At 32.7% G+C, this 27,330-nt stretch overlaps 1 protein-coding gene across 2 annotated transcripts in view; it reads right to left on the bottom strand.

Annotated features, from left to right (window-relative positions):
- LOC143249644 (cell adhesion molecule Dscam1-like) overlaps positions 1 to 26,932 on the bottom strand; it is an 85,315-nt gene extending 58,383 nt beyond the window's left edge. For both annotated transcript variants that reach the window (XM_076499886.1, XM_076499887.1), the window contains exons 1-3: positions 26,703 to 26,932; positions 17,547 to 17,864; positions 688 to 849 (exon numbers count right to left, since the gene is read on the bottom strand). In XM_076499886.1, coding sequence (XP_076356001.1) covers positions 688 to 849; positions 17,547 to 17,864; positions 26,703 to 26,757 — 535 coding nt within the window. In that variant the 5' untranslated portion in view covers positions 26,758 to 26,932. The remainder of the gene's footprint in view (positions 1 to 687; positions 850 to 17,546; positions 17,865 to 26,702) is intronic.
- Between the last annotated feature and the right edge of the window lie 398 nt (positions 26,933 to 27,330).

Here is a 27,330-nt window from a genome sequence, read left to right as displayed (position 1 = left end):
AATTATAATTAATTATAATGTTTTCTCAGAAATCAACAAGGCAAAATAACAAATTACATTTTTAATAACTAAATAAAACACACTCCAAATTAGTTTTCTTCCTTTTACAACCTCTTTTATTATTCATTAAGTTATTTAGAAGAAGTCATCTTTTATCTGCTGTTCTTTCGTGTATGACTCTTACATTATTTACTGAGTTAGTGCAAACTAAGTCGTCTATTATTAACTAATTTTTCGTGCATAATGGGTAAAATTATTTATCAAGTTAATGACACCAAATTATCTCTTGTAAACTATTCGTTTTTGTCTCATGTTATTTATTGAGCTGATGAACACCAAGTCGACTATTATTAACTATTATTTCCTGTATGAAGTGTGAGGTTATTTATCAAGTCAATGAACACCAAGTCATCGATTATTTTTTGAATTTTTTCCGTTGCTTCCTTGTTGTCGTTTTTCTCAAAATGATGTCATCAGAATAAATGATAACCATAATCAGAATTATTTCCAAATATTGAATCCATGATCGAATCGAATTGCAAAAGTGATATTCGCTCAACAGTGTTAGAAAAGTCACGTAGGCCATAATAAGTAAATATACAAAGCCTAATTTAAAATATATATATGTATATGTATATACCTACACTGAAAACTATTTACCACATAAGTATACATCAAACTTCTTACCATATGACTGAGAAGGGAATATAACAAGCCCATCTGTCCTAGTCCATGACGTCACACTTACGTGGTCTCTGATGCTACTTGGTATAAGGCATCGTAATACTGCAGTGTTTCCTTGAAGAACGTTTTCATTATACACCTTAACCTCATGTTTCTGGTAAATAACTGAGAAAGAAAAAATAACTTAAGAATGTAAGTGTAAAAGTGAAAATTATAATAATAATAAATATAGTTAATATTTCATATGCTACGATTGCACCTCCTAAACTACTCGTATATATGAATAAAACAGAGTTAAAAGGTGTAAAACCTGTATCAGTAAAAATGTAACACATTATGTGGGATGTGCCACTATGGGTTTACCATGAATTTTCTTTTTTTCTTCAAAAGTAGCCTCAAATCCCTTTTTATAGATTTCTGCCTAAGTCTGAGAATGTTTGTACTGTATATTATTGTAGTTACAGCTTACTGGAGCGCAAATATTATGTTTAATTAACATCTAACAAAAACATAAAACATTCAGATTCTGTGATCTCCGGTATATTTGCATATTGGCGAGGATACCGCCGCTATCAAAGATCTTCGTTTTCCGAAATGCTAATCTTGTCAAATTAACGGAAAAGAAAGAGCTATATTTCAATGTATAAAGCGAATTACATCTCGTATGAATAATTAAGATAAGTCAGAAAAAAGAACTAAACTTGAAGGATTAAAACAAGCCACGTTTCATACACTAAAGAAATAACTAAACTTGAGCAAATAGAACAAAACAAACTATGTTTCGCACTGAGCAGAAAGAACTAAATTTAAATAATTAGAACAAGTTACGTTTCACACAAACAGAAAGAGCTATGTTTGGATAATTAGGACAAGCTGCGTTACACATGGTATAGTAAATAAACGATTAAGCTTGGACAATTAGGACAAACTAAGTTTTATACTGAACAGAAAGAACTGCACAAATTATCATGTAAACTTTGATAAATATTACTCTGTAAGCCTACCGCAGGTACTCTGAAACCAGGAGTATGTTCGGACCCCTCGTGGACCAGGAGAGTCACGTTTGGTTTGTAGCTAGGTGTGTTGTAATAATTTACCTTAAGAAGACATAAAGTTTCAGTTGAGTTACTATTTTTCGTGTTATAGTAATGAAGAAGAGAACGGTTGACAAAGCGTAAAACATTGTAGTTACAGGTTTTTGAGTTATGATTTAATTACTTGTAAATGTTTTGCCACCATTTGGTGACCTTTACATTATTTTATCCAGTCTGAGTAAAGCTGATTCTTGTTTTGAGAACTAGAATACTTAGTTTGGAAAATTCGAAACACATACAGCTAAGTAATATGTAGCGTCTGTTTTCAGCCTAATTTAACATAGTTGTGTATTTTCATATTTTATACACGTTTTTTTACGGGAGGGATAAACTGTTATCCAAAAATAAAAAGGTCATTAACTGGATAATTTAACTTTGTCATAGTTAGTAATCCGGAATATCAGCCGACATAGCGCGCAGTTTTGAGATAGACATTTATAAAGATATTTGACAACGAATAACTGTACACAAATTAACCATTTCATCATTTCTACTGGTTTGTTTTCCTGGAGAGAGAAAAAAGAGCCATTATAAAAATAGTGCTTGTATTTGACACACTAGACTACAAGAAATAGGAATATAAGGAACTGTATGCAAGTTAGTCTGTGCACCAATCACATGAGCCCATTCTATAAATTCCTAGTTGCAATAACAACCTTACTAAAGTTAGTGATCGACATAAGCTATTTGTTCAATCAATCACTACACGAGCCAGAGTAATAGAGGATAATTAGAGCGTCTAGAGCGCGTGCCAGACTGTTACAACGTATACTCAGGGCTGTGACGAACTGACTTTTAAATACGCGCACTAAAACATTAAGCATGGACCAGCTGTCTTCGTAATGAGGCCATTTTTCTGGATCAAGCTCCTCAGTTCTGGCAGATATTGATCTTTTTTTGACTTAAGAGAATAAAAACAAATGGCCTCACGGATTGGTTAATACTCAAGGCAGAATGGCCACTTACAGCTATGATGCAATATCCTTTTTCTGTAGATTGAAATAAGCTGTCGGTGTTTGTGATATTGTCTTTAAACTGAAAAGTACAGATTGTACTCTAAAGGTAAAGTGTAGAAGGTAACGAACTTGTAAACACACAGCCAAGATCTATGGGAACGCGATAGTCTTAACAAAAGTCATTAACAGAATGGATATAACAGACGAGCGCTCATGCAACGCTCATATTAATGGACTACATTCTAGATCTATCTCTATCTTTTCCTTTCTATCTATCCATCGAACGTTTTCTAGTTTTATGTAAAGTTGTAATGAGCAACTAGTATTCATTGTGCATAGACACAATTTAGTATGGTTGAAAGAATTAGCAAGCTGATGGAAAACCGACCATAAAATGCCGAATTCTCTACAGGAATTACGTTCTGGTTTTAGTCCGTGGACCTAATAAGGAAATCGCGGAGAGAATAGAAATTAAATAGACTTTTCTTAACAGCACGTGGTTTCGTTCCCACAGCCCTACAACTATTACATGCTGAAATTTACACATAGAAAAGGCTTTCAAAGATTACATTTTACTTCTTCTGTGTGTGTTTAGTTATCTTCAGAAGCGAAATAAGGCTGTCATAATGTAGTTTCAAAGCTCGATCGACGTTTTCTCTGAGCCGCTAGCACAACAGCTAGGTAACGAAATGGAAGTGTTCAGGTTGATGTATGTGTAAGTGCATGGGATTATCTTGCTTAGTACGGTAAATCAGTGAATCATTGGAATGCATCGTTTCTGTAAGAATATTTATGCAGTTCTAACTATTAGAGTAAAATGGTTTTGAAAAAAACAAGAAGTATATTATGTAGCAGGATTTGTTTCAGGTTTTTGCTTATAAACATCCACATCGCATATTTGTGTCCGTGAATAACCATTAATAATTTTACCACCGAAATTTAACATTTAACATGGTAATTTAAATATACTAATGATAATAAGACATACGAAAAGTATAGAATTATTAGAACAATTGATATATCCTTACAGACTATGAGTTATATTCCCTAAAACTATGTGTATTTTACAAACTTTCAAACCATCTTGTATTTTATTTCATAGACATCGAAAAGAGAGAGAAACAAGAAACAAATAAATCGTATTAAAAGTTTCCATCTCATGAAAACTAAATGAAAGTTAGTGAAAACAAAAGACGGTCTGAATTATAAAATATTAGTTTGAAATATTGCTATATATAAAAAATCAAAGTAACGACAATGAATCGATAACGCCAAATTCTTCAAGAAGAAAACCGTTTCTTGGAAAATATAAGGCTTATACTCGTAATTTTTTATGGACTCTCCTAGGTTTAGGTTTCAAGTGCTTCGTGTGAAAGTGAGATTCTAGTTACAGCTCTCCACGTGATTATTCATCTAGAATACAATGCTTTCTGTTTCACTCAGATCAATCATTATCATAATTTTAGCTGGAGACATTCATCAAGTCAAGAAGCTGCAACTAGAGCGATGACAGATGTGATTGATAGTTTAGTTCCAGACCAACGCAGTTAGCTTTTCTTCATAAATTTATCTGTCTGTCTTTCTTTGCGTCTATATCCTTCCTTGTTCATCAGTTCCTCTACTTATTTATTGAAACACTTTCTTTTGCTTTTATTGCTCTATTGAAGGAATATTGGTATTTTGTTTCCTGAATAATCTAATACTGATATATTACAGAAATTCAACAATCTGGTTGCGAATAAAAATAAAATAAATTTCTATGTGTTTCTCTCTCTCTCTTTTATAAATAATGTCAAGTGCAAATAACCGAAACAGCAAGTATATGTGTGCAAATCAATTTACAAATGTTTATAGAGGAGCCAAGGTGCTCAAGTGTTAACTGAATAGTTTTGTTATTTTAAATAAAATTATCTTTGATTCTTGACAGCCATGGTTTGAAATTACAAGTCAGAATATAGTGAAGTTAATCTGCTAACTTGGGATTCATATTTTTCTTCTTTGTGATATTTATTTAATACATGTGAGTGTTATCACTTTTAAAATATCGTTTAATTGATCTAGTAACTGATAATAGTTATTGTTACAGTGTAACTGATTTAGTAACTGATAATAGTTATTGTTACAGTGTAACTGATTTAGTAACTGATAATAGTTATTGTTACAGTGTAACTGATTTAGTAACTGATAATAGTTATTGTTACAGTGTAATTGATCTAGTAACTGATAATAGTTATTGTTACAGTGTAATTGATCTAGTAACTGATAATAGTTATTGTTACAGTGTAATTGATCTAGTAACTGATAATAGTTATTGTTACAGTGTACTTGATTTAGTAACTGATAATAGTTATTGTTACAGTGTAATTGATTTAGTAACTGATAATAGTTATTGTTACAGTGTAATTGATTTAGTAACTGATAATAGTTATTGTTATAGTGTAATTAATTTTATTATTTACGTGATTTAGTGACCGATAATATTTTTATCGTTATAGTTTACGTGATTTTTATTATTTAAGTGATTTGGTGACTGATAATGTTTTTATCGTTATAGTTTGCGTGATTTTTTTATTATTTAAGTGATTTAGTGACTCATAATGTTTTTATCGTTATAGTTTGCGTGATTTTTTATTATTTAAGTGATTTGGTGACTGATAATGTTTTTATCGTTATACTTTACGTGATTTTTATTATTTAAGTGATTTGGTGACTGATAATGTTTTTATCGTTATAGTTTACGTGATTTTTATTATTTAACTGATTTGGTGACTGATAATGTTTTTATCGTTATAGTTTACCTGATTTTTATTATTTAAGTGAGTTGGTGACTGATAATGTTTTTATCGTTATAGTTTACGTGATTTTTTATTATTTAAGTGATTTGGTGACTGATAATGTTTTTATCGTTATAGTTTACGTGATTTTTATTATTTAACTGATTTGGTGACTGATAATGTTTTTATCGTTATAGTTTACGTGATTTTTATTATTTAAGTGATTTGGTGACTGATAATGTTTTTATCGTTATAGTTTACGTGATTTTTTATTATTTAAGTGATTTGGTGACTGATAATGTTTTTATCGTTATAGTTTACGTGATTTTTATTATTTAAGTGATTTGGTGACTGATAATGTTTTTATCGTTATAGTTTACGTGATTTTTATTATTTAAATGATTTGGTGACTGATAGTGTTTTTATCGTTATACTTTACGTGATTTTTATTATTTAAGTGATTTGGTGACTGATAATGTTTTTATCGTTATAGTTTACGTGATTTATATTATTTAAGTGATTTGGTGACTGATAATGTTTTTATCGTTATAGTTTACGTGATTTTTATTATTTAAGTGATTTGGTGACTGATAATGTTTTTATCGTTATAGTTTACGTGATTTTATTATTTAAGTGATTTGGTGACTGATAATGTTTTATCGTTATAGTTTACGTGATTTTTATTATTTAAGTGATTTGGTGACTGATAATGTTTTTATCGTTATAGTTTACGTGATTTTTATTATTTAAGTGATTTGGTGACTGATAATGTTTTTATCGTTATAGTTTACGTGATTTTTTATTATTTAAGTGATTTGGTGACTGATAATGTTTTTATCGTTATAGTTTACGTGATTTTTATTATTTAAGTGATTTGGTGACTGATAATGTTTTTATCGTTATAGTTTACGTGATTTTTATTATTTAAGTGATTTGGTGACTGATGGTGTTTTTGTCGTTATAGTTTACGTGATTTTTATTATTTAAGTGATTTGGTGACTGATAGTGTTTTTATCGTTATAGTTTACGTGGTTTTTACTATTTAAGTGATTTGGTGACTGATAGTGTTTTTTATCGTTATAGTTTACGTGATTTTTATTATTTAAGTGATTTTGCGACTGATAGTGTTTTTATCGTTATAGTTTACGTGATTTTTATTATTTAAATGATTTGGTGACTGATAGTGTTTTTATCGTTATAGTTTACGTGATTTTTATTATTTAAGTGAGTTGGTGACTGATAATGTTTTTATCGTTATAGTTTACGTGATTTTTATTATTTAAATGATTTGGTGACTGATAATGTTTTTATCGTTATAGTTTACGTGATTTTATTATTTAACTGATTTGGTGACTGATAATGTTTTTATCGTTATAGTTTACGTGATTTTTATTATTTAAGTGATTTGGTGACTGATAATGTTTTTATCGTTATAGTTTACGTGATTTTTATTATTTAAGTGATTTGGTGACTGATAATGTTTTTATCGTTATAGTTTACGTGATTTTTATTATTTAAGTGATTTGGTGACTGATAATGTTTTTATCGTTATAGTTTACGTGATTTTATTATTTAAATGATTTGGTGACTGATAGTGTTTTATCGTTATACTTTACGTGATTTTATTATTTAAGTGATTTGGTGACTGATAATGTTTTTATCGTTATAGTTTACGTGATTTTTTATTATTTAAGTGATTTGGTGACTGATAATGTTTTTATCGTTATAGTTTACGTGATTTTTATTATTTAAGTGATTTGGTGACTGATAATGTTTTATCGTTATAGTTTACGTGATTTTATTATTTAAGTGATTTGGTGACTGATAATGTTTTATCGTTATAGTTTACGTGATTTTTTATTATTTAAGTGATTTGGTGACTGATAATGTTTTTATCGTTATAGTTTACGTGATTTTTATTATTTAAGTGATTTGGTGACTGATAATGTTTTTATCGTTATAGTTTACGTGATTTTTATTATTTAAGTGATTTGGTGACTGATAGTGTTTTTATCGTTATAGTTTACGTGATTTTTACTATTTAAGTGATTTGGTGACTGATAGTGTTTTTATCGTTATAGTTTACGTGATTTTTATTATTTAAGTGATTTTGCGACTGATAGTGTTTTTATCGTTATAGTTTACGTGATTTTTATTATTTAAATGATTTGGTGACTGATAGTGTTTTTATCGTTATAGTTTACGTGATTTTTACTATTTAAGTGATTTGGTGACTGATAATGTTTTTATCGTTATAGTTTACATGATTTTTATTATTTAAGTGATTTGATGACTGATAGTGTTTTTATCGTTACAAGATTTATTTGTGGATGAGGAACAGCTTTATGGATTCAAAAGTACAACCACTCCAAATAAAGATGAAGTCATTATTCCCTGGGCCTGTCTGTTGATACCATGTTCGAATATAGCTTAATAAATAATAAAACAATATAACACAATACAACCTAAAATCCCAAGCGATTTTGGAGAGTGGCCCATCATTCACGAGTTTCAAATTATGTTAACCTGTACAATGGAATCGATTTGAACCCTAGTTTATTTACTTGGATAAACAGAGAGGTAAGACAAGGATAAAAAACTGATAGAATTGCCTAGTAAATGAATTAAAGTATTGTACGAACATTGTGTGAGCATAGTTGAGGTGATAATTGATATCTGAGGACCCAATTGTTGCCAAAATGCTTGCTTTCGTTAGTTTTGTTTTCTGTAAAAATGTACGTAGCTGAAATAACATATAGAAATATATTTTTGTTTGTTTGGAAATTTCGCACAAAGCTACTCGAGGGCTATCTGTGCTAGCCGTTCCTAATTTAGCAGTGTAAGACTAGAGGGAAGGCAGCTAGTCATCACCACCCACCGCCAACTCTTGGGCTAATAGAAATATATACTCAGAACCATGTGTATAGATGTATTGTGATGAGAATGCGTGGACACGGCGAACCTGTATTTTTTGCTTTCTTTTTTTTTTCAACCGGAACGCCATACCGCCATTATTTTGCACAAATCCTATCTTACACGGTTATGTAGTAGATTTTGCTTTCCGGCATTTCTTCACTAGCACCACAGCATTGACAATGTGGGAAGCAATATAGTAACATTATATTCTATTTAGAATACAATACCATCCCGCTTTAAGCTAATTTATTATTGAGAGCTTCCCTCGTTGAGATATTTTGTTTTTCAGGAGAGCGTATGTGTGTTTTTCTTTTCGCATAGCCATATCAGGCTATCTGCTGAGTCCACCGAGGGGAATCGAACCCCTGATTTTAGCGCTGTACTAGCGCGGGGGGAAGGGTTTTCCGAGAAAGAAAAAAAATATGAAAAAATTATATCTCTCTGAACACTACTTTTCATACAAATAGTAGAAGTGCACTAAATAATTTTTATTTAATAAAATAATGCAACAAAGAATATAGAATAATAACACGCAAAAAGCAAACGAAATCCCGTAACTATCACATATTTTTTGGCGATTCTAGCAACGCAATATGAAACTTTAAAACACCATCCATTTACGTAATGTCGATCCGTGGAGGAAAAAAAAAATTCTAAAGAAGCGATAAACAAATCTCTGTAGGATAAACAACGTAATATAATACGTAATGTAATAGAGGATAACTTTGCCTGTCTATTGATTATAACTAGTATAGTCGCAAACATAAGAGAGAACTACGAGTATTGACAAATCCTAAAAGACAGTGTGTCAAAGGTAGGCGTGGCAGGAGAGATCTAGTTTTGTATTTGATGGCTCTCTAGCCAAACAAAATTGAAAGCTAATAAAAATTTTCTTTTTTTCCAGCAACGACGATATTATAGTGAGTAATTTTATTTAAATTTACCGGTACATAAATAAAGTACTTATACATCATTTGTAGGTGAAAAACAGTGCCTTCAGTTGCATATCTCCATATATATATATATATACATATATATGTTAAAATTATCCTGATTAACTCAGGAACCCTTCCTCAGCACTAAACGGGGGATTAGCGTATTTAAGTTGTAAAATATACAAACACAAATACAATTAAGCAAAATTAAAAACCAAATAATACTTATGTATACTTGAAAGACACAAGAAGTAATTTTCATATTTAAGATGCAAATATGATAGGCAAATAAGTACACAAAGTAACTGATTCCAGTCTTATGGTTTTGTTCATTTAAGCTTTAAAACGTATTCCAAGGTAACACCTTAATCTACATAGTTCGTGTTCTTGTTTGGTGATTCAATGTTTGTGTGTTCCCCAACATCAAAGTTACACCAGTTTCAAAAGTCGTCAGCCATATTGTCATATTGAGATCTTGACAAAAGCCAGGAAATACGTTGTTTTTCTTTAGAAAGGGAATCTCTTTTACAGACATATATTTTTTTCACTTTTAGGAAATTCTATTCATATTCCAATCAGGTTCACACATAAAACAAACCTACATATCTTAATAACTTAAAACTGTCACCAGACGTCTCTGATACGGTAAAGTAAACAAAAGTATACCAAAAACTGTCTTATATCTAAATCTGTCCAGTCGAGAAATCAGTTATAAAAACATACTATATTCACCACAGCAGACCGTTTGATAATTATCTCTTTTGAGACTTTTATATTGTGTGTATTTCTTTTCCTGACTTCTAATTCCAAACATGCATTCAAATATTCAGAAACAATATCTTCAATTGAGTCGAAGTTTTTGTGAAAGTGTAGTATCTGTTCAGTTTTCGAATAAATCTTTTCTAAGGAGGATGTAATAGAGACTCCTCTGACGTCTAGACCATCATCTGTCAAGTACCTTTGGTTTTCTACCAAGTTGCTCACATTTTCGTTATGAGAGCCTTTCATGCTGTCACAGAGAAAGGATGAACAAACAGGCTGGGCACCAGATGTTCCTGACGTTGTCGCTCTCCGCGTCTGGTCTGTTAATCAATGTCTAAACAGTTCTGGATCAGTTTGCCTTTCTTGGGCTACTTTGCGCAAAAGACCGTGAGAATTTATTTTATTCCAATTTTTCGAACATTTCATGTCACACTTTCAAAACGCAAACAACAATTATCATGATTCAATGCTTCCAACTTTATAATTATTAAATAACTTGCATTAGTATAAAGCATAAACTTTGTTCGTGATGTAACGTTATAGTATTGTGGCTTTAAATACAATTATGATGTAGTTTAATACTTATTAAATACTCTTCATAAATAATTTATCGGTTCTCTTCATAGCTTAAAAAAGCAGAAAGATCTCTCTCACACAGTAGATAGAAATGTGTTGAAATTTTGTCCGATAATATATATCCAGTTATGTTCAGTAAGATAGTTATCAGACAGTGACAGTACCAAAACAGACGACTTATCTTCGTCATAAACTAACTCGCATACAATAAAGAATAACTATTTTATTATTGGGCGTTGTACTGGTTCGTACTATGAGTAAAGTACGTAAAAATACAGAGGTCAAATGGATTCATGAGAGTAAAGTTTTTGTGTACTTAAGTACTGTAAGATTTGTAGGAAGAGGTCAACTTGGCTCGTGATATTGAAATGATTTTTGTGAAAATATGCGTGATAAGACAATAGACAAGATAAAGGGATCAAGTGGGCTCGTGATAGTGTTTTCTGTGGAGGTTAGAATAGCTAAAAGGAGAAGTAAGAATATAGGGGTTGGTTCCTAATAGGAGATGTCCTGTGATAAATAGTACAGAGGTCAAGTGGACTCGTTATAAGAGTAGGTATTGATTAGTTTAAAAGAGTAAAATTGCTAACATGAGGTACAAGGGTCAGTTAAGGTTATTATGTGAAACAAGTAAATGAGGATATAGGATTCAAGGCGGGACGGACATGTCCTAGTGGTTAGCGTGTTCTTACGGTGAATATGATTCACGGTTCGTGGCACGTTTTCCCTCAAAACACGCTCCGCACTTTGAAACCATCGGTACGCTAAATTTCACCATTCGGTCACAAAGGGGTAGCCTGGGAGATGCCTTCTATCTGGGCTATCTGTTCAAACAAATACAAACATACATAGAAAGAAGAAGTCAACTGAGGCAGCTTGCGGAAGAAATCAATACACTTAAACGTGTAAATTGAAATATAAGACAGTATGTACTGCACCCTAAATATGAGAGGAGTCAATATGACAAGGTTAACAAAGGCTAAACAGGAACTCATTTTGGTTCACATATTTCTCTCGTGATTTAATATCAATAATACGTTTGCAACAGTAAAAGTATTTTAGAAAATAATAAGTACATTACAAGTTATTATAACAAAAAGAATCATATTAATTATGAAAGAAAACCCCTCTTTATAATGAGCTCTGATAATTTATAATTGAAAACAAACCACGTTTAGTTTGGAATTATCTTATTAAACAAATACCCCCCGCTGATACAGCGATAAGTCTATGGAGTTACAACGCTAAAATCAGGGGTTCGATTCTCCTTGGTGGGCTCAACAGATAGCCCGATGCGGCTTTGCTATAAGAGAAACGAACAAACAAACAATCTTATAAAAAATAAATTAACCAAGAAAACAAGAAGTTGCTACGTGTGCGTTATACAGAGAAAAAACGTAAGAAATGTAACCTCTCGGAATTTGTTTTAAATATAATATAAAGTTTTTGAGGATATTGGAAAAGTGTTTTCAAATTCCGACGTTATATGCTCGAAACAGTCGTAATGCGAAAAATACGAACTGTCTTCGAATGTCACACGGATAAAATTCACTGTTCTATAAAATTGAATCCCCTAAGAATTTTTTTATCTACTTTTGACAGTTCAATTACAGCAAAGTAACGCCATAAAAAATAATATAAAGGTTGCTGCTGTTATTATTATAAATAAACAATATATAAAGCTACAACTTCCTTTTTTATAGGGAAAGAATGTTGCCTTATTATTACAAAATTGAATCAATAGTTTACCATATGCGGAGGGTTAAGTACATTATACTGAAACGATTTTGGATATGCAAATACACAGTGACAATCACAGCCAGTAGAAGGTCGTGGTTGGAACGAAATGTATTAAAACTACATTGTTTGGTGTTTTGTTGGTTGTGTGATACCACTGGCAATTGATCGATCTTGGGTAAGGTTTGTATCAGCTTTTTCCAATGCAGCTTATTCAAACACTCAGATAATAAAGATGTATTCACACAAAGGATATAGAATTTTCAACACAGTGATACCGCTTTTATTTAATGTGATTGAAAACAAAATACGGATCAAAATGGGGACTGAGGACCTTCGAAAAAGAGACATGCAACGAATGGTACTGCAGGTGTGATAAGCAAAAAAGTTAGACACCACAAACACAAAGATCAGTGATAAAAGCTGTTCACGTATTCAATGTAGGCCAAAGTATATGCACCATAACAAAGAATGATGCCCCTCCCATCTGGAAGAGTGATACAAGTCATGTGCACACAAGTTTCTACCACCATCGCACACCTCAAGCAGCTGAAGAATGAAATGGGTATTCAGGCTATTCCATACGAAGACATATCGGATAACTCACGAGACATAGTGAAATCGGACTGTTGAAACAAGTATTGAGAAATTGTCGTCCTCATTTGCTAGATGACTTATAGAAACAATTCAATTAGTAGTGATGTGCTTTGAACATGGCAGTATTACTATGGATATTTCTGAAACGAAAACTGTGCTGCAGGGCTGTTATCAAAAAAGATTGAGATTCTGATTCTTATTTTTTCTTACTATCACATAGACATTTGAGACTTCTGTCAATTCAACCCCCACTTCTCTGTTTGTTATTTTTAAATATATTAGCTGTTAACAGTTATCAGAATTATGAGTGCTCTTGTAAAACTAAAACTTTCAACAGAGTAGTTACAAAATACCTTGTAATTATTAATAAGAACTTCTTAGTAACGGTTAAGAAGAGTATATAATAATCTGTCATCCAAACTATATCTGCTATATCCAGTGCCAACGAGGCTTTTCGTGCAATGTCAGGACTTCTCAAGTCCGTAAGAATACGATAGATATAGCAATGGTTAAGGCATGCATATCATTAAACGGCTATGATGCTTGCAACTATATGGGTGCTAAGTGTCAACCATGTAAAATTTTAGTATTATCAAGATATAGGAACTTAAGCTGTGACATCGAGCAAATTAATATCAGATTAATTTGTTTTGTTTATTTCTTTATAGTCGGTCACAAAGCTACATAAGGGGCTATCTGTGCTGTGCCCATCAAGTGTATGGATAGCTTGATAAGTCCACAGACGTTCCGCTGTGCCACTGGGGGTGTCAGATTACTTTCTAAAGTTAAGTTGTATATTTCTTCAGCATAATACTTTTTTCTTTCTTCTCTTTGCAAATTACTAAGTTATCCGTTTGTGTGTCTATCTATATGTCCTTCCATTCGTCTGCATGTAGTAAATAAATCAATGAAAGATGATGTTTTAACAATTTCAGTATACAATCATAACAGCAACATTGAGTGTGAACATACAATGTTTACACAGACACACACTAAAATAAAAATTCTCGCTCCTTATATACGAGGCCCAGCATGGCCAGGTGGTTAAGGCACTCGACTCGTAATCTGAGGGTCGCAGGTTCGAATTCCCGTCACACCAAACATGTTCGCTCTTTCAGCCGTGGGAGCGTCATAATATGACGGTCAATCCCACTATTCGTTGGTAAAAAGAGTAGCCCAAGAGTTGGCGGTGGGTGGTGACGACTAGTTGCTTTCCCTTTAAACTAACACTGTTAAATTAGGTACGGCTAGCGCAGATGGTCCTCGTGTAGCTTTGCGCGAAATTCAAAAATAGACAAACAAACCTAATATACGTGTTACATTTCAAAATGTAATGTGTAATATTTGACGGATTCTCAGTATTTCCAGGAATATACTCCTTTATAGCGGCTGAGAGCTACCTGTTGTTTAATCCTATATAATTCATGGCACATGAAGAACATACAAACTTATGAACAATAAATCGAGGCAGTTGTTTTGTTTTTTTTATGATGAGGAGAAATTATGAATTTGGGACAGTAACTTTATTATAGTCAAGAATTGATCAACAGTATTCTGTAATACGACTTCATTTGAAATTGGAAGTAAAATATTATAGCCTAATTTGTAAGTTGTTATAAGATATATGCATTCAGGAGCAAGTCTACGGACTTATAATAACTCGAGCTTGGATTTCCCGTGATGGACAGTACATTTCTCCAAGCTCGCTCGTTTGGCTGTGGTTTCGATAGATACTCGATAGGGACAGTTGGAACCTCGTTAATCCGTTCATGCACGTCACTAATTAGATGTCGAGACACTTCGCTACCCTAAGAGAGTCATAGTTCTTATGGACAGTACAAATCACTTTTTAGGCCCAGCATGGCCAAGGCGTGCGACTCGTAATCGGAGGGTCGCGGGTTCGCATCCCGGTCGCGCCAAACATGATCGCCCTCCCAGCCGTGGGGGCGTTATAATGTGACGGTCAATCCCACTATTCATTGGTAAAAGAGTAGCCCAAGAGTTGGCGGTGGGTGGTAATGACTAGCTGCCTTCCCTCTAGTCTTACACTGCTAAATTAGGGACGGCTAGCACAGATAGCCCTCGAGTAGCTTTGTGCGAAATTCCAAAACAAACAAACAAATAACTTTTTATGTAACTTTATGTTTAACTACAAACAAACAACATATATGTACATACATATGAAAACTAGAAGAAACAAAATTGTTTTGTTGTATATTTCAATTATCTTCCGTGATTGTTTTTTCACCAGTTAATTAATAACAAAGTTTTCTTTTCCCTGCACAAAATCTCCAGTTTTTTCCGAGAACTTTTATCTTATTCTTTTTTAAGCAAGTGAATATCCAGACGTAGGTGTGTAGAATATCATACGTACACTATAAAGATATATCTTTAAAACCCAAATGTTGCAAAATCGATTTGCAACCAGAAAGACAAAGATCGGGGGTCGGTTTGGTTTTTTACATATCCGTTGGAGAAGAAAAATTCGCTTGCTTCATGCATAACTTGCTCATGGTAAGAATTCAATCATTTGCACGTAAAGAAAACAAAACAAAACTAGGCTTAATTTAAGAAAAATTACTGTATAGACAAGTCCATAAATATATTTCGCTGTATTCGTGTGTTTTGAAGACATCTGTAACATACAAAGAAAGAGACCGAAGAACATCTGTGTTTATATTCTATTATGTTCTCACGAGGGATGAGTACTGTACTCTGTTACTAACATAAGATAAATGCCTGTGTTTCCAAAATATGAAAAACATATTTTGTGCTGACAGACAAGTTACAAGTTTTCCTTATTTCCGTTAATATACAAATCCATCTAATAAATTATTAGTCTCTCTGTCCATCTATATGTACCGCAGCTAATAACATAATAATAATATTATTATCTTTTATATTATATGATTCTGTGTAATTGATTCTGAGTTATAACAAAATTCAATAAAAAATATTCATATCAATGTAGAACCCCTAGCGATGCATTATAATATTGATTCACAAATGTGTTTAATCTTAAGGTACACAACGTCCATACAAAATTATTGATATCAAACTCGTTTCGTAGTCATGGCTAGAACACTATCTATGTTTTTAGCTATTAATAGTGATGTCTGTCCCACTATACTTCCCGCACATATCAAACATGAAGTCACACATAACCGTGGTTTCGGATGATCATTCGTGCCAAAACCCAAGCTTAAAAGTTGTAAGATACATGTTAGTATACAAGAGAGCTATAAACAAGAAAACATCACTGAATCTAGTAAAAGTTAAAAGGCGTCGAACCCACATGTACCTATACATATATATATATATCGGTACATATCGCGTATATCGGTCTATTTTATGGACGAATCAGTTCTAAATGGTAGCTGACTTACAAATTACATTCTTTGGTTTAATCAACTACATCCACTGTAGTTAAGGAGCTAAACGCAAGCGCTCTGTGATTAACATATATAATCTACAGGAATTATCTAAAAGGAAAACCTTCTGTAAACAACAAATTCTTGTTAGAACTTCAAGGAAATGAAGTTAGGGCAAGTTTCAGAAATTGACATTGTGAAACTGACTCGATAAACTATGAATATTTTGCAAGACTCACGTGCACATACTCTATTAGTACACGTGTCTACACCAGAGGTTTTTAACAAACAGAGTATGTCCCTTCACTGAATTCGCTACTCAACAGTAATACTTTTCTAAAAATGTCAGACAGACAAAAGAAAAAAAACAATTATATTTTCTGATAATTTTTTACCTAGAGAATTTTTCCAGGAAGTTCTATCGAACACGTTACTATTGTTTAGTTTAGAAAATCTATTACAATGAACAACAATGAAACACGCATCATCTATTATTCTGTTGTCTGTGTTATAAATTTTTTTTCATAGAAAACACTTCGTTAATCCAACTTTGGAAAATTTCTTTGCTTTGTTAGTAATATTTCTGATTTACTGTTCTTATGTCTCTCATACAAATTTGAAATGAGTGGGCGTACTGCGCACCTGAGTTAATGGAGATAACTTTTTAGCACAAGAAACTGATGTGTCTTCCTAAGTTCGTTACTACGAGTTGCTGTTCTTTATTTAGTTTATTTACTCAGTGTATCTACAATAGCTTTAAACTTATTAATAAGCCAGTTTTTTTACAAAAAAATCTGTGATTAGAACGAGATATTTCTTTCCACGTTGTGAACACATTAAAAACAATAACAATGAAATTAACGAAGAAAAGAATTCACATAGTTTCTCATCAGTTGAAAATTCAATACGATTCTAAATGTTTATAATGACTTTGATGTCGTATCTTGAAATGCATACGAAAGCTTTTATAACTTAAACAAATGTAATATATACCTAATGTCTTGTAGTTTACCAGATGTTTATTCTAGTTAAAATAAAAGGTTAAAGTTGTATTTGTTGAAAGTAAAACAAAACATTTCATCATGATATGACCAGATACGATTACGTTAAACAAATAATTATAAATTACTTCTAGTTTCTTTACCTGCTCTCACTTGTACGTCCTGGCTTCTTATACTACCGACGATGTTCGCAGCTACACACGTAAAAACAGCCATATGTATGTCCTGACGATATTCACCAGCCGAAAATGGCGGGAAAACTAAGGAGCCATCTTGTTTGATGTGACGTAAGTGGAGTATATCTTGAATTTTATCTCCACGTTCATCAATCCAGCTAATTACAGGATCTGGACTTCCGGTGGCAGAGCACGGAATGACAGCTTCGGTGTTATTATAAAATGTTACTTTCGAAGGAGGCTCGACAACAAATAATGGACCTTTAGGGTCTTGAGCTATTGTCACTGAATAGAAATACAACTTGTTATACATTGTCGTAACAAAATCAAGAATCACGAAAATATTTAAGAAACAGAGGTGATAAAAAATGATCTAACGATTCTTTCGTACCTGATGAAAGTCATTTGTTCACGAGTTAGACATTTCTTCTAAATAATAGTGACCTAACAAACAAAACAGAATCAATTTCTTTAATAATTTATTTAATACATTAATACTTCAAACTATTATGAAAAATAAATTGCAAAATCTTTTTTATATCAAACCAATACTTAAGAAACATTGCAGTAGTTATAAAATGTGACGTTGACAAGTAATTTTTACAACTAAAATTTTTAAAAAAACGTCAATGATATTTATTGCAAATAATAAACATTGTGTTTCCTAATGATATTATAAAAACGTAGAGCAAATAGCAACTGGTTTAATAAGTATTATTTAAAGATATCTACTGGGAAAAGGCCAATTTAATTATTTACGTTTCACTAAAAAGTCCACTTGAAACATTAATAAATATTTTTATCTCAGCATCAAAACAACATAGATCTTTTGAATTATATGTCATTACAAATTAATTCCTTTCTTAAATTTTTATTTTACATCTTATTTAGCGTAGTAAAATGTCAGTGGTTTATAAACAGCTGGTTAAAATAGTTTGAAGTGCTCTCTATCCATTCTGACATAACGGGTTCAAACCGCATCTAAAACTTTGTCCAGTTTTACTATTTATCAAAATTCTGTTATTAGTATGAAAGATTTTTTCATAATAGTGATATACATTTGTTTAAAGAAAGCCGCTATACAATTCTGATTTTTTTTTTCTTTGCCAAGCTCTTGATTGTACTTCATCAAAGCTTTTGCGACAATGGATAAGAGGACCTGAAGAATTTCATATATTTTTGAGTTATCCTCCAAGCAATCATGGATCTTAAATATAAAGTTCGTCCTCGCGTTATAGACCCGCAGGAGATGCTCTACTAAACTAAAAAATAATAACAAAAAAGATTAGAAAGAAAAGTCTGAATGAGAAAGATAAAGCAGAAAATAAAAAATGAAACATTCGTTGCTATTGCTCTCGAAGTTTATAATTGCTACTAAAAGAAGCAAAGAGCCAATGGAAAAAAAGATTGAGTATAGCGAAATACTGGGCAATGGAGAGAAACAGGATATGCAGAGTTAGACACTGAATTTGGAAAGAGAGCAGGAGTCCTAGAACAGTATGATTTGTTTGTTTGTTTTGAATTTCGCACAAAGCTACTCGAGGGCTATCTGTGCTAGCCGTCCCTAATTTAGCAGTGTAAGACTAGAGGGAAGGCAGCTAGTCATCACCACCCACCGCCAACTCTTGGGCTATTCTTTTACCAACGAATAGTGGGATTGACCGTAACATTATAACGCCCCCACGGCTGAAAGGGCGAGCATGTTTAGCGCGACGCGGGCGCGAACCCGCGACCCTCGGATTACGAGTCGCACGCCTTACGCGTTCGGCCATGCCAGGCCAAAGTACAAGTATATAAAACCTTATGTCAGCGAAACGTGATTTATAAATCGGTGGTATGTGTAGCATTACATTACAATTACACTGATAATAATAAAGGTTTTATAAATTAATTATTAAACTTAATACGATGTAATGTCACAGAAGCTCATAATTTGTTCGTTTATTTTGTTCCAGAACAATCTTATTTTGGTTTGTTTGTTTTTAAAATTTTATTAAAATGCCCCAAATAAAAATATTCAATAGTTAATGTAAGTGTACTGAAATGAGGTGTCAAAGATAATAAAACTATTTATGGATTCAGTCAAATAACCTGTCTCGAAATCATATTTGATATTTTTAGTCTGTGATTTACAAAAGTTTGAGCAATTTTCATTCTCATAAAACTTGATTTTGCCTTTTAGCCGTACTTGTATTACAGTACTCCAATTACTTTTAAATGAGGTTCTGACAGGACTTCCAATGGTTCTAAACTACGGTTATGACAGCCCTCCCGTTGATGTTAAACTGTGATTATGATAGTCACCCTTAGTGATTGTGAGAGCTCTCCCTAAGATGTTAAACAACTTAAAACAAGACAACAACATCAGTTATAATGAACACAAAAGAATACATTTAAAAAATGAACAACGTCTTATCAGATACAAACAAGTTTAAACTAATACACACAAATCTAACAAAAACACATAAAAACCAATTAAACAAAATACTACTACAAATGAAAAAAACCAACACAATATCAGAAAACCTTTATTCTTACCTACAAAGGACCGACTCACGAACACCACAACCATATGGCACCCCCAAGCCTAACAAACCCACTACGATCCATAATACGACCTTTGAATCATTTAACTGCAACCTCAATAAATACTTAGCATGGACATTTTCTAAATGTGTAACATCAGCCGGTTTCTTTTTCAAAGACTCTTTTAATATTAAATCTATTCTTATTAACTAAATCATGAAGTCTTAATGGCCAGTTTTGACGCAATTTCCTTCTTTACAGAAGTCCCAACCACTGAAGCCTGCAAGATAGCTTTAGAACTTTATATTCAAAACCCCCAATCCACTTATACACACAGCCCCACCAACCAATTAGTAGCCCTTATAGAATTCAATACCACTAAAACTAACTTTATGTTCAATGACCAAAACTACCTACAAATAAATGACCTAAGTATGGGGAATTCTGTGTCATGAAAATGTTGGCTAAAACTGATGACACGGGATTCCCCATACTTAGACCATTTATTTGTAGGTAGTTTTGGTCATTGAATGTAAAGTTAGTTTTTGTGGTAGTAAATTCTGTAGATGAGAATCCAGAAATTGTATCGTCAAAACACCTGTACCAGAACATACAGTTTTTAACAATCACGTTAACTCTATACACCGCAACATGAAGCTCACCTGCAAACAGGAAAAAACTAGCCAAATAGCATTTCTCAACTTCAAGATCACAAGAGCCGACACACAATTCAAAACAAAAATTAACAGAAAAATCATTCATACTGGGCTATATACACTCCCTGCACGTGGAACAAAATAAAAACTCAATATGTTAAGAAACCAAGTAAACACAGCTACAAAACTATGTTCATCCGATAAAATTAACGATGAAATCAACAAAATGAAACAACACTTCATCAACATCAACAAATTTTCTCCAAAAACTGTTGAAAAAATTATACGCACACACCTTGACCAACAACAATAAACCCCAAGATACAAAAAAAAAATTTATACTGCTGCATACCATATGTTCCTGATATTAGCGAAAAAAAATAACCAACATTTGGAGAAAACTTATAACAAAACATAACATTTCATTAAACACCAAATTTATTCAAAAACTAGGTTCAAAACTAAAGTCCACACTATGTAAAAACTACACTGACAAACACAACACCAACATAATTTATAAAATACAATGCAACAACTGCCACGACATCTATATTGGTGAAACAAACAGAAAAATGGAAACCGGATTCAAAGAACACAAAAAAAATAAATTCACTTGTTTCTGAACACTGCAAATCAAATAAAGACAACATAACCATAGGAAACAAATATAAATAAACGCAAAATCAAAGAAGCCTTACTTATACAACAACTAAAACCAAAATTAAACCAATATAAAGGAACACCTTTATACCAATGCTAATTAATAACATAACATCAAACTGCAACGCCACCTACAATCCCGTACCCTTTTACACTCTCGTCCCTAAGATATGTGCCCAGCAACAGTCAGTTGCAAACTCTCTGTTAACCTGAAGATGACCTAAAAAGGTCGAAATGTTGTTATCTGCTTTAACTGTGATAATAACATTTTCCCCTTAAATTCTAAACTATCACTAAAACAGACCCCTTTAATTCTGAATTATGATAATAACGTTTCTCCCATAGATTCCAAACTATTATTAAGACACTCCCTCCTTTGATTCCGAACCAGGATTATGGCAGTTCTCTCTGTGCTTTTAATAATGGCTATAGCGCTTCTTCCTTTGTTTTTTGAACAGTGACTATAAACGTCGTCCATTGAATTCTAAAGGTTGATTATAACAGTCTTCTATATACAGGCAGTAAGTATTCTTTGTCGCTGGAACGTAAAAGGGGAATCTGAAATTCTTCCTTATTCCTGAGCTTTGACTTTAAAACATATTATTACATCTTATTGAGTAATTAAAGAATAATTTGGTATACTGTTGATTTACTAAACTATGTTGAATATAGTTAACACTATTCAATAAATGTAATACTTGGTTTTCAGAGCCTTGATCTAGAACTCAAACCACAGCCAGTAAAATTGAAAACAAAACTTAATGTAAAGCTCACTCATTCAGTTTTGCACATTTTTTTTCTAAAGAAGAAGAATTTTAATCAGTTAGAATTCAGAAGATAAGCTGCTTTAATCTTTTCTGTGAACCAGAAGAAGCATTATGTGCTTTATTTTTGTAACGGAAGATCAAGCTAGAAAAATAAAATAATATGTAGTTCACTGACCTAAGGGACTGGCATGGCCTAGTGCGTTAAGGCGTGCGCTTCGTAATCTGAGGGTCGCGGGTTCGCGCCCGAGTCGCGCCAAACATGCTCGCCCTCCCAGCCGTGGGGGCGTTATAATGTACGGTCAATCCCAATTTTCGTTGGTAAAAGAGTAGCCCAAGAGTTGGCGGTGGGTGGTGATGACTAGCTGCCTTCCCTCTAGTCTTACACTGCTAAATTAGGGACGGCTAGCACAGATAGCCCTCGAGTAGCTTTGTGCGAAATTCCAAAACAAACAAATCACTAACCTAAACCTAATTCCTTTGAGAAATAACTAATATTACTCTCGTTCTCAGAGCAACCAAAGTTTACCAGTTGGTAGAACAGTTTCTAAAATATCACTAAAGTATTACATTCTTATTATTTTCCTTATAGATTCCTGCCTTTTTGTTGGTGACTACATTTTTTTTTACAAATTCATTCTAAAAATTACATTAGAACACGTGGTTACTGCATACGGTATACTAAATTTACTTTAATATTCTCACGCACAAATTAGTTGTTTTGAATACACAATGACGTAAAAGATTTGTTTCTTGTTATATTTAAGAAAAAAAGTCGAAAATGACGCCTTATCAGAAATATTTCCCAGTATAGTTTAACGAACATCAGTTTATTTCGTATGCTTTAATAAATATATCAATATTTTTTGATAATTACATATCCGTAGTAACCAAAGTGTTCAAATTCGCTTTAAATGTTATGTTATGGTGATGTCATCAAGAAGACAGAGAGAGCGTATCACTGCAGTATTTGCTTAGAATATTTTGTGACAATGTAAATGTTTAGAACGACCAATTTTCTTATAAATGTAACAGAAGAACGAAATAAATTTATACGAGTGCACTAGAAGGGTTTTAATTATCTTCTTCATAAAATTTAAAAACTATCATCATTAAAACACCCCCTTCATCATCTCTTTATTCAGTATCATCATTAAAACACCCCCTTCATCATCTCTTTATTCAGTATCATCATTAAAACACCCCCTTCATCATCAGTATCATCATTAAACTCATCTTTTAACAACAACAAGACGGCTCATGCATTCTCCGACATATTGGAAATGCTAATTTCCTTTTCCGGTTCACGCGATTCGTCTTGGAAAAGTACATCCAGAGCAGGTTCTGGACAGGTAAATTGGGCATACCCTTAGACAAACAAGAGAACATTTCTTACAATGAACATTTCCTTTGGAGAACAAGGGAGTGATGTGCAATCCGTCAGCGTCCTAAAGCTATTAAAGATTCCTGCCTTCTTATTAGTAACTACATTTGTTTTTACTTTTTTTGTGAAAATTGTTTACCCGCACTTGAAATCAAAAACAGTTTGTTGGTTATTACAGACTAGAATACTGGACTGATTTTGTTCAGTTGCCGAATGCAGCTGTGTTTATAAAATATTTATTTCAATCTATGAGCTATGTTAACATTTAGCTTCAAAACTTCACCAACAAAATTGATTACCTCAAGCATAACAAATGTGGTTGTTCAAGACACTTTCCTTCAGCCAGTATTTATTCTCAATTCAGTGTAAAGTAGGTAAATAGTTATACATTTTTATCATACCGAAGAAGCTTTAAAATTGATTTTACTGTTCTTGTATTTGCTAAGATTGTTCACATAATAAAGAACAAGTGTCTGTTTCGTTCACTACTTCACAGCTGCGTTTTCTACGATTCTTTAAACTCAGTGTGTCAGTATTTCAAAAAAGAAACTGCCATAGCTTTTACTTCAAACATCTTAAAAAATGTTTGTGTCACTTTTCCTTGGCATTCAATGACTGTAATGTACTTATGTTAACGAGAGGTTTAACCTCTGAGAACCCTTACGTCTTTACTTGTCTCCAACGCTGATGAGGCAGTTAATATCAGCTAAGTACATTGCATCTAATTACAAGGAGCAACGATTTAGTTGTTATAAATTGGAAAAAAAAAACAAATACAAAAAATATAAAAAATCAGATATATTTCTATTGTTACTTTCAGGAATGGAACAAAATTACAGAAACGGTGATGCTACTTAGTTTTTAAAAGCTGAAAAAAGTACATTTTTTTACTTTCATGCAAGCAGTAGAAAAAAAAAACCCTAAAACATCATTATGAAATTTTGTGTGTAAAACACCACGTTGTTTCAGTTTGGGTTAAATGGATGAATTACTGTTGTTCACAATAAAGTTCTAGAGTTCCTGAAACGCATTTTTTTTCCAAAATAATTATAATAGCAATCTACTTTCCTTAACTAATCACGTCTAAGCATTTAATTACAGGTTAAGAAACGGTCAAAAGCCGATAAAACAAATACACGTACATTTTTTGTTTTACATTGTTGTATCTAACGCTGTATCTGAACCAAAGAAAAACCAATGTTATGACGTTTGTTTGAAGATGTCTTTTTCTTCACATTCCTCTTAAGAGCTATTTGCAGGTCTTCAATGAAAGGTATTTTCCCTGACATAAAGCTACATAATGAGCTTTCTACGTTTTGTTAATCGATGGGGAATCGAACTATGGATGTGTACGTTGTAAATCTTCAAACTTACAGTTGACTCAGCAGGGAGGTAAATAAGAGAAGTGTAAAATCAACATTAAAAAACTGTATTATAGTTTTTGCTGTCAAAAGATGACCTCTAGTATATCAGTGGCGAGCTCACAGACTAACAGTGCTACAATCCGGAGTTCGATTATCAGTAGTGGACAAAGCGCAGATAGCCTATTTTGTTAATTTTGTATTAAAACAAACAAACGAACTGCCACAAGACAGTGTTTAGGAAGCTTTTCATCCAATACTATAATTCATCATCTGTGCTGTGCTCAATAGCAGTAAAAAGTCGACTTCGAGCAATACTTTTACTTCGTATGAGAAACTTGGTTTTGTGATGTAAAACGACTATTCTGACGAAGCAGTAAAGCTTTTTAATCTACAGTTCAACATGATTTTTGCCAAAACTGTTAGGCTTAAAGAGCTTTAATTAGCCAAGTTAGACGCCTACCACCTTAACTGGAAATTATAATATAATATTTCAACCTCAAATTCAGTTGATAATAAGGTCTACAATACTTGTCTTATGTGTATTCAATACTGTCCACATTAAGAAGAAAAATAATTAAACGGACATAGTTATGTATGCTAACAAATAAGCAGCCACTCGGATAAAAATAGCTACACTAAATAAACTTTGATAAATATATGTAATTAGTATTTAGAAAAAAAACATAAAACGAGACATAAAGGTTTAAAGAGTATTTTGTTAATTAGTTTCATCACACTTCCCTCCATGTTTTTAGAATATCTATTTTGATTTATAGCACCATAAAATATTCTAAAAACATAGACAATTTGTTTGTTTGTTTTTGGAATTTCGCACAAAGCTACTCAAGGGCTATCTGTGCTAGCCGTCCCTAATTTTGCAGTGTAAGACTAGAGGGAAGGCAGCTGGTCATCACCACCCACCGCCAACTCTTGGGCTACTCTTTTACCAACGAATAGTGGGATTGACCGTCACATTATACGCCCCCCACGGCTGGGAGGGCGAGCATGTTTAGCGCGACGCGGGCGCGAACCCGCGAATTACGAGTCGCACGCCTTACGCGCTTGGCCATGCCAGGCCCAAACATGGACAACCAGAGAGACAATTATATACATATGTAATATTGTTAGGTCGAGACAATCAGTATGCTATAAGCTCGGAAACTCACTCTTATTAATCGGAAAACTACAGATGTTTGACCAGGAACGTTTATAGATTTCTAGCATTACGAACCGTTTAACTTCAGCGAATTAACTAGAATATTTGTTTGTCAATAAGGGCTCGTGAATAGATACATCGGGAAAATGCACTTATCTATTAATTTACACAATCATTGTACTGTGTAAAGTCTGTTTTTTTGCACTGTTTTCTTCTAGCACCAAGTCCCAGATTCTGGTGTTACAAGCCCTTAAGCATACCACTGAGACTGGATTTAAGTAATTTAAAACAAATAAACCCAAAAATCCCATTAGGACCAATTAAAACAGAATAGCATGTTTTTAAAAGTATTCTACTGTATCTTTCTAGTTTTAAAAAGTGAAGTAACTTTAGAACCCATTTAAACTGAATAAACTTTGTTTTAAATTATTCTAATTGTAGCTTTTAGAAGAGAAATAACGGACACATTTAAACATAACAACATGTTGTCTTTTGAAATATTCTATTTCCTAGATTTTAGAAGTGAAATAACAATAGGACCTATTCAAACAGAATAATATTTTTAATATATTCTAGTTTTTGAAAGTGAAATATAAATAAATATATTTCTTACCTGTACAGTACATAAAAACTATAAACATCGTAACGTTGCTTACGGACCAAATCATGGCTAATAAAGTTGCCTGATGTCAAATATTGGAAGTTTACCCTTTACCGTGTATGTCACAGGAGACACGCGCGATGTTCATGTCCCTGTCGGAAACTTGGTAGAAATGGATCAGAGTAAGTACTTCAAAGACAAGGATTCAACTAGAGACAGAAATTTTGCTTCCTAACGGCCAATCGGTACTTCCGTTACTTACAAGCTACGTCGCTGTACTTGACATGCCTTTCAATATCGCGTTTTCTCTCCTGCGCGCGCTCTCTCGCTCAGTTTTCTCTGCAGCTACTTTCCATGCACAAAAAACTTGTCGAGGAGCCTGCTTAATAAGAAATGACAATGTCTAATGGGACATGAATAATAGATGAAGTAACAACGGCCCGTGTATCTGTGATGACAAAAAAAAAGGCAAATTGAAAGGATCTCAGAAAATGTTCTGTATTATCAGACTCTAGCAGGGCTTGATAATGTTAATTAGATTTCCTTGTAAGGAATGAAGCGCGAATCTTTGCTTAATATGGTAATTTAATTCAAGTGCTATTCCTCAATTTTCATTTGTAGTTCTCTTTTTATTTTCTCC

Source organism: Tachypleus tridentatus, chromosome 4, assembly GCF_004210375.1.
Source record: "Tachypleus tridentatus isolate NWPU-2018 chromosome 4, ASM421037v1, whole genome shotgun sequence".
NCBI classification, from domain to species: Eukaryota; Metazoa; Arthropoda; class Merostomata; order Xiphosura; family Limulidae; genus Tachypleus; species Tachypleus tridentatus.
The sequence above is the reverse complement of the archived record's forward strand: the minus strand, read 5'-3'. Positions and strand labels throughout refer to the sequence as shown.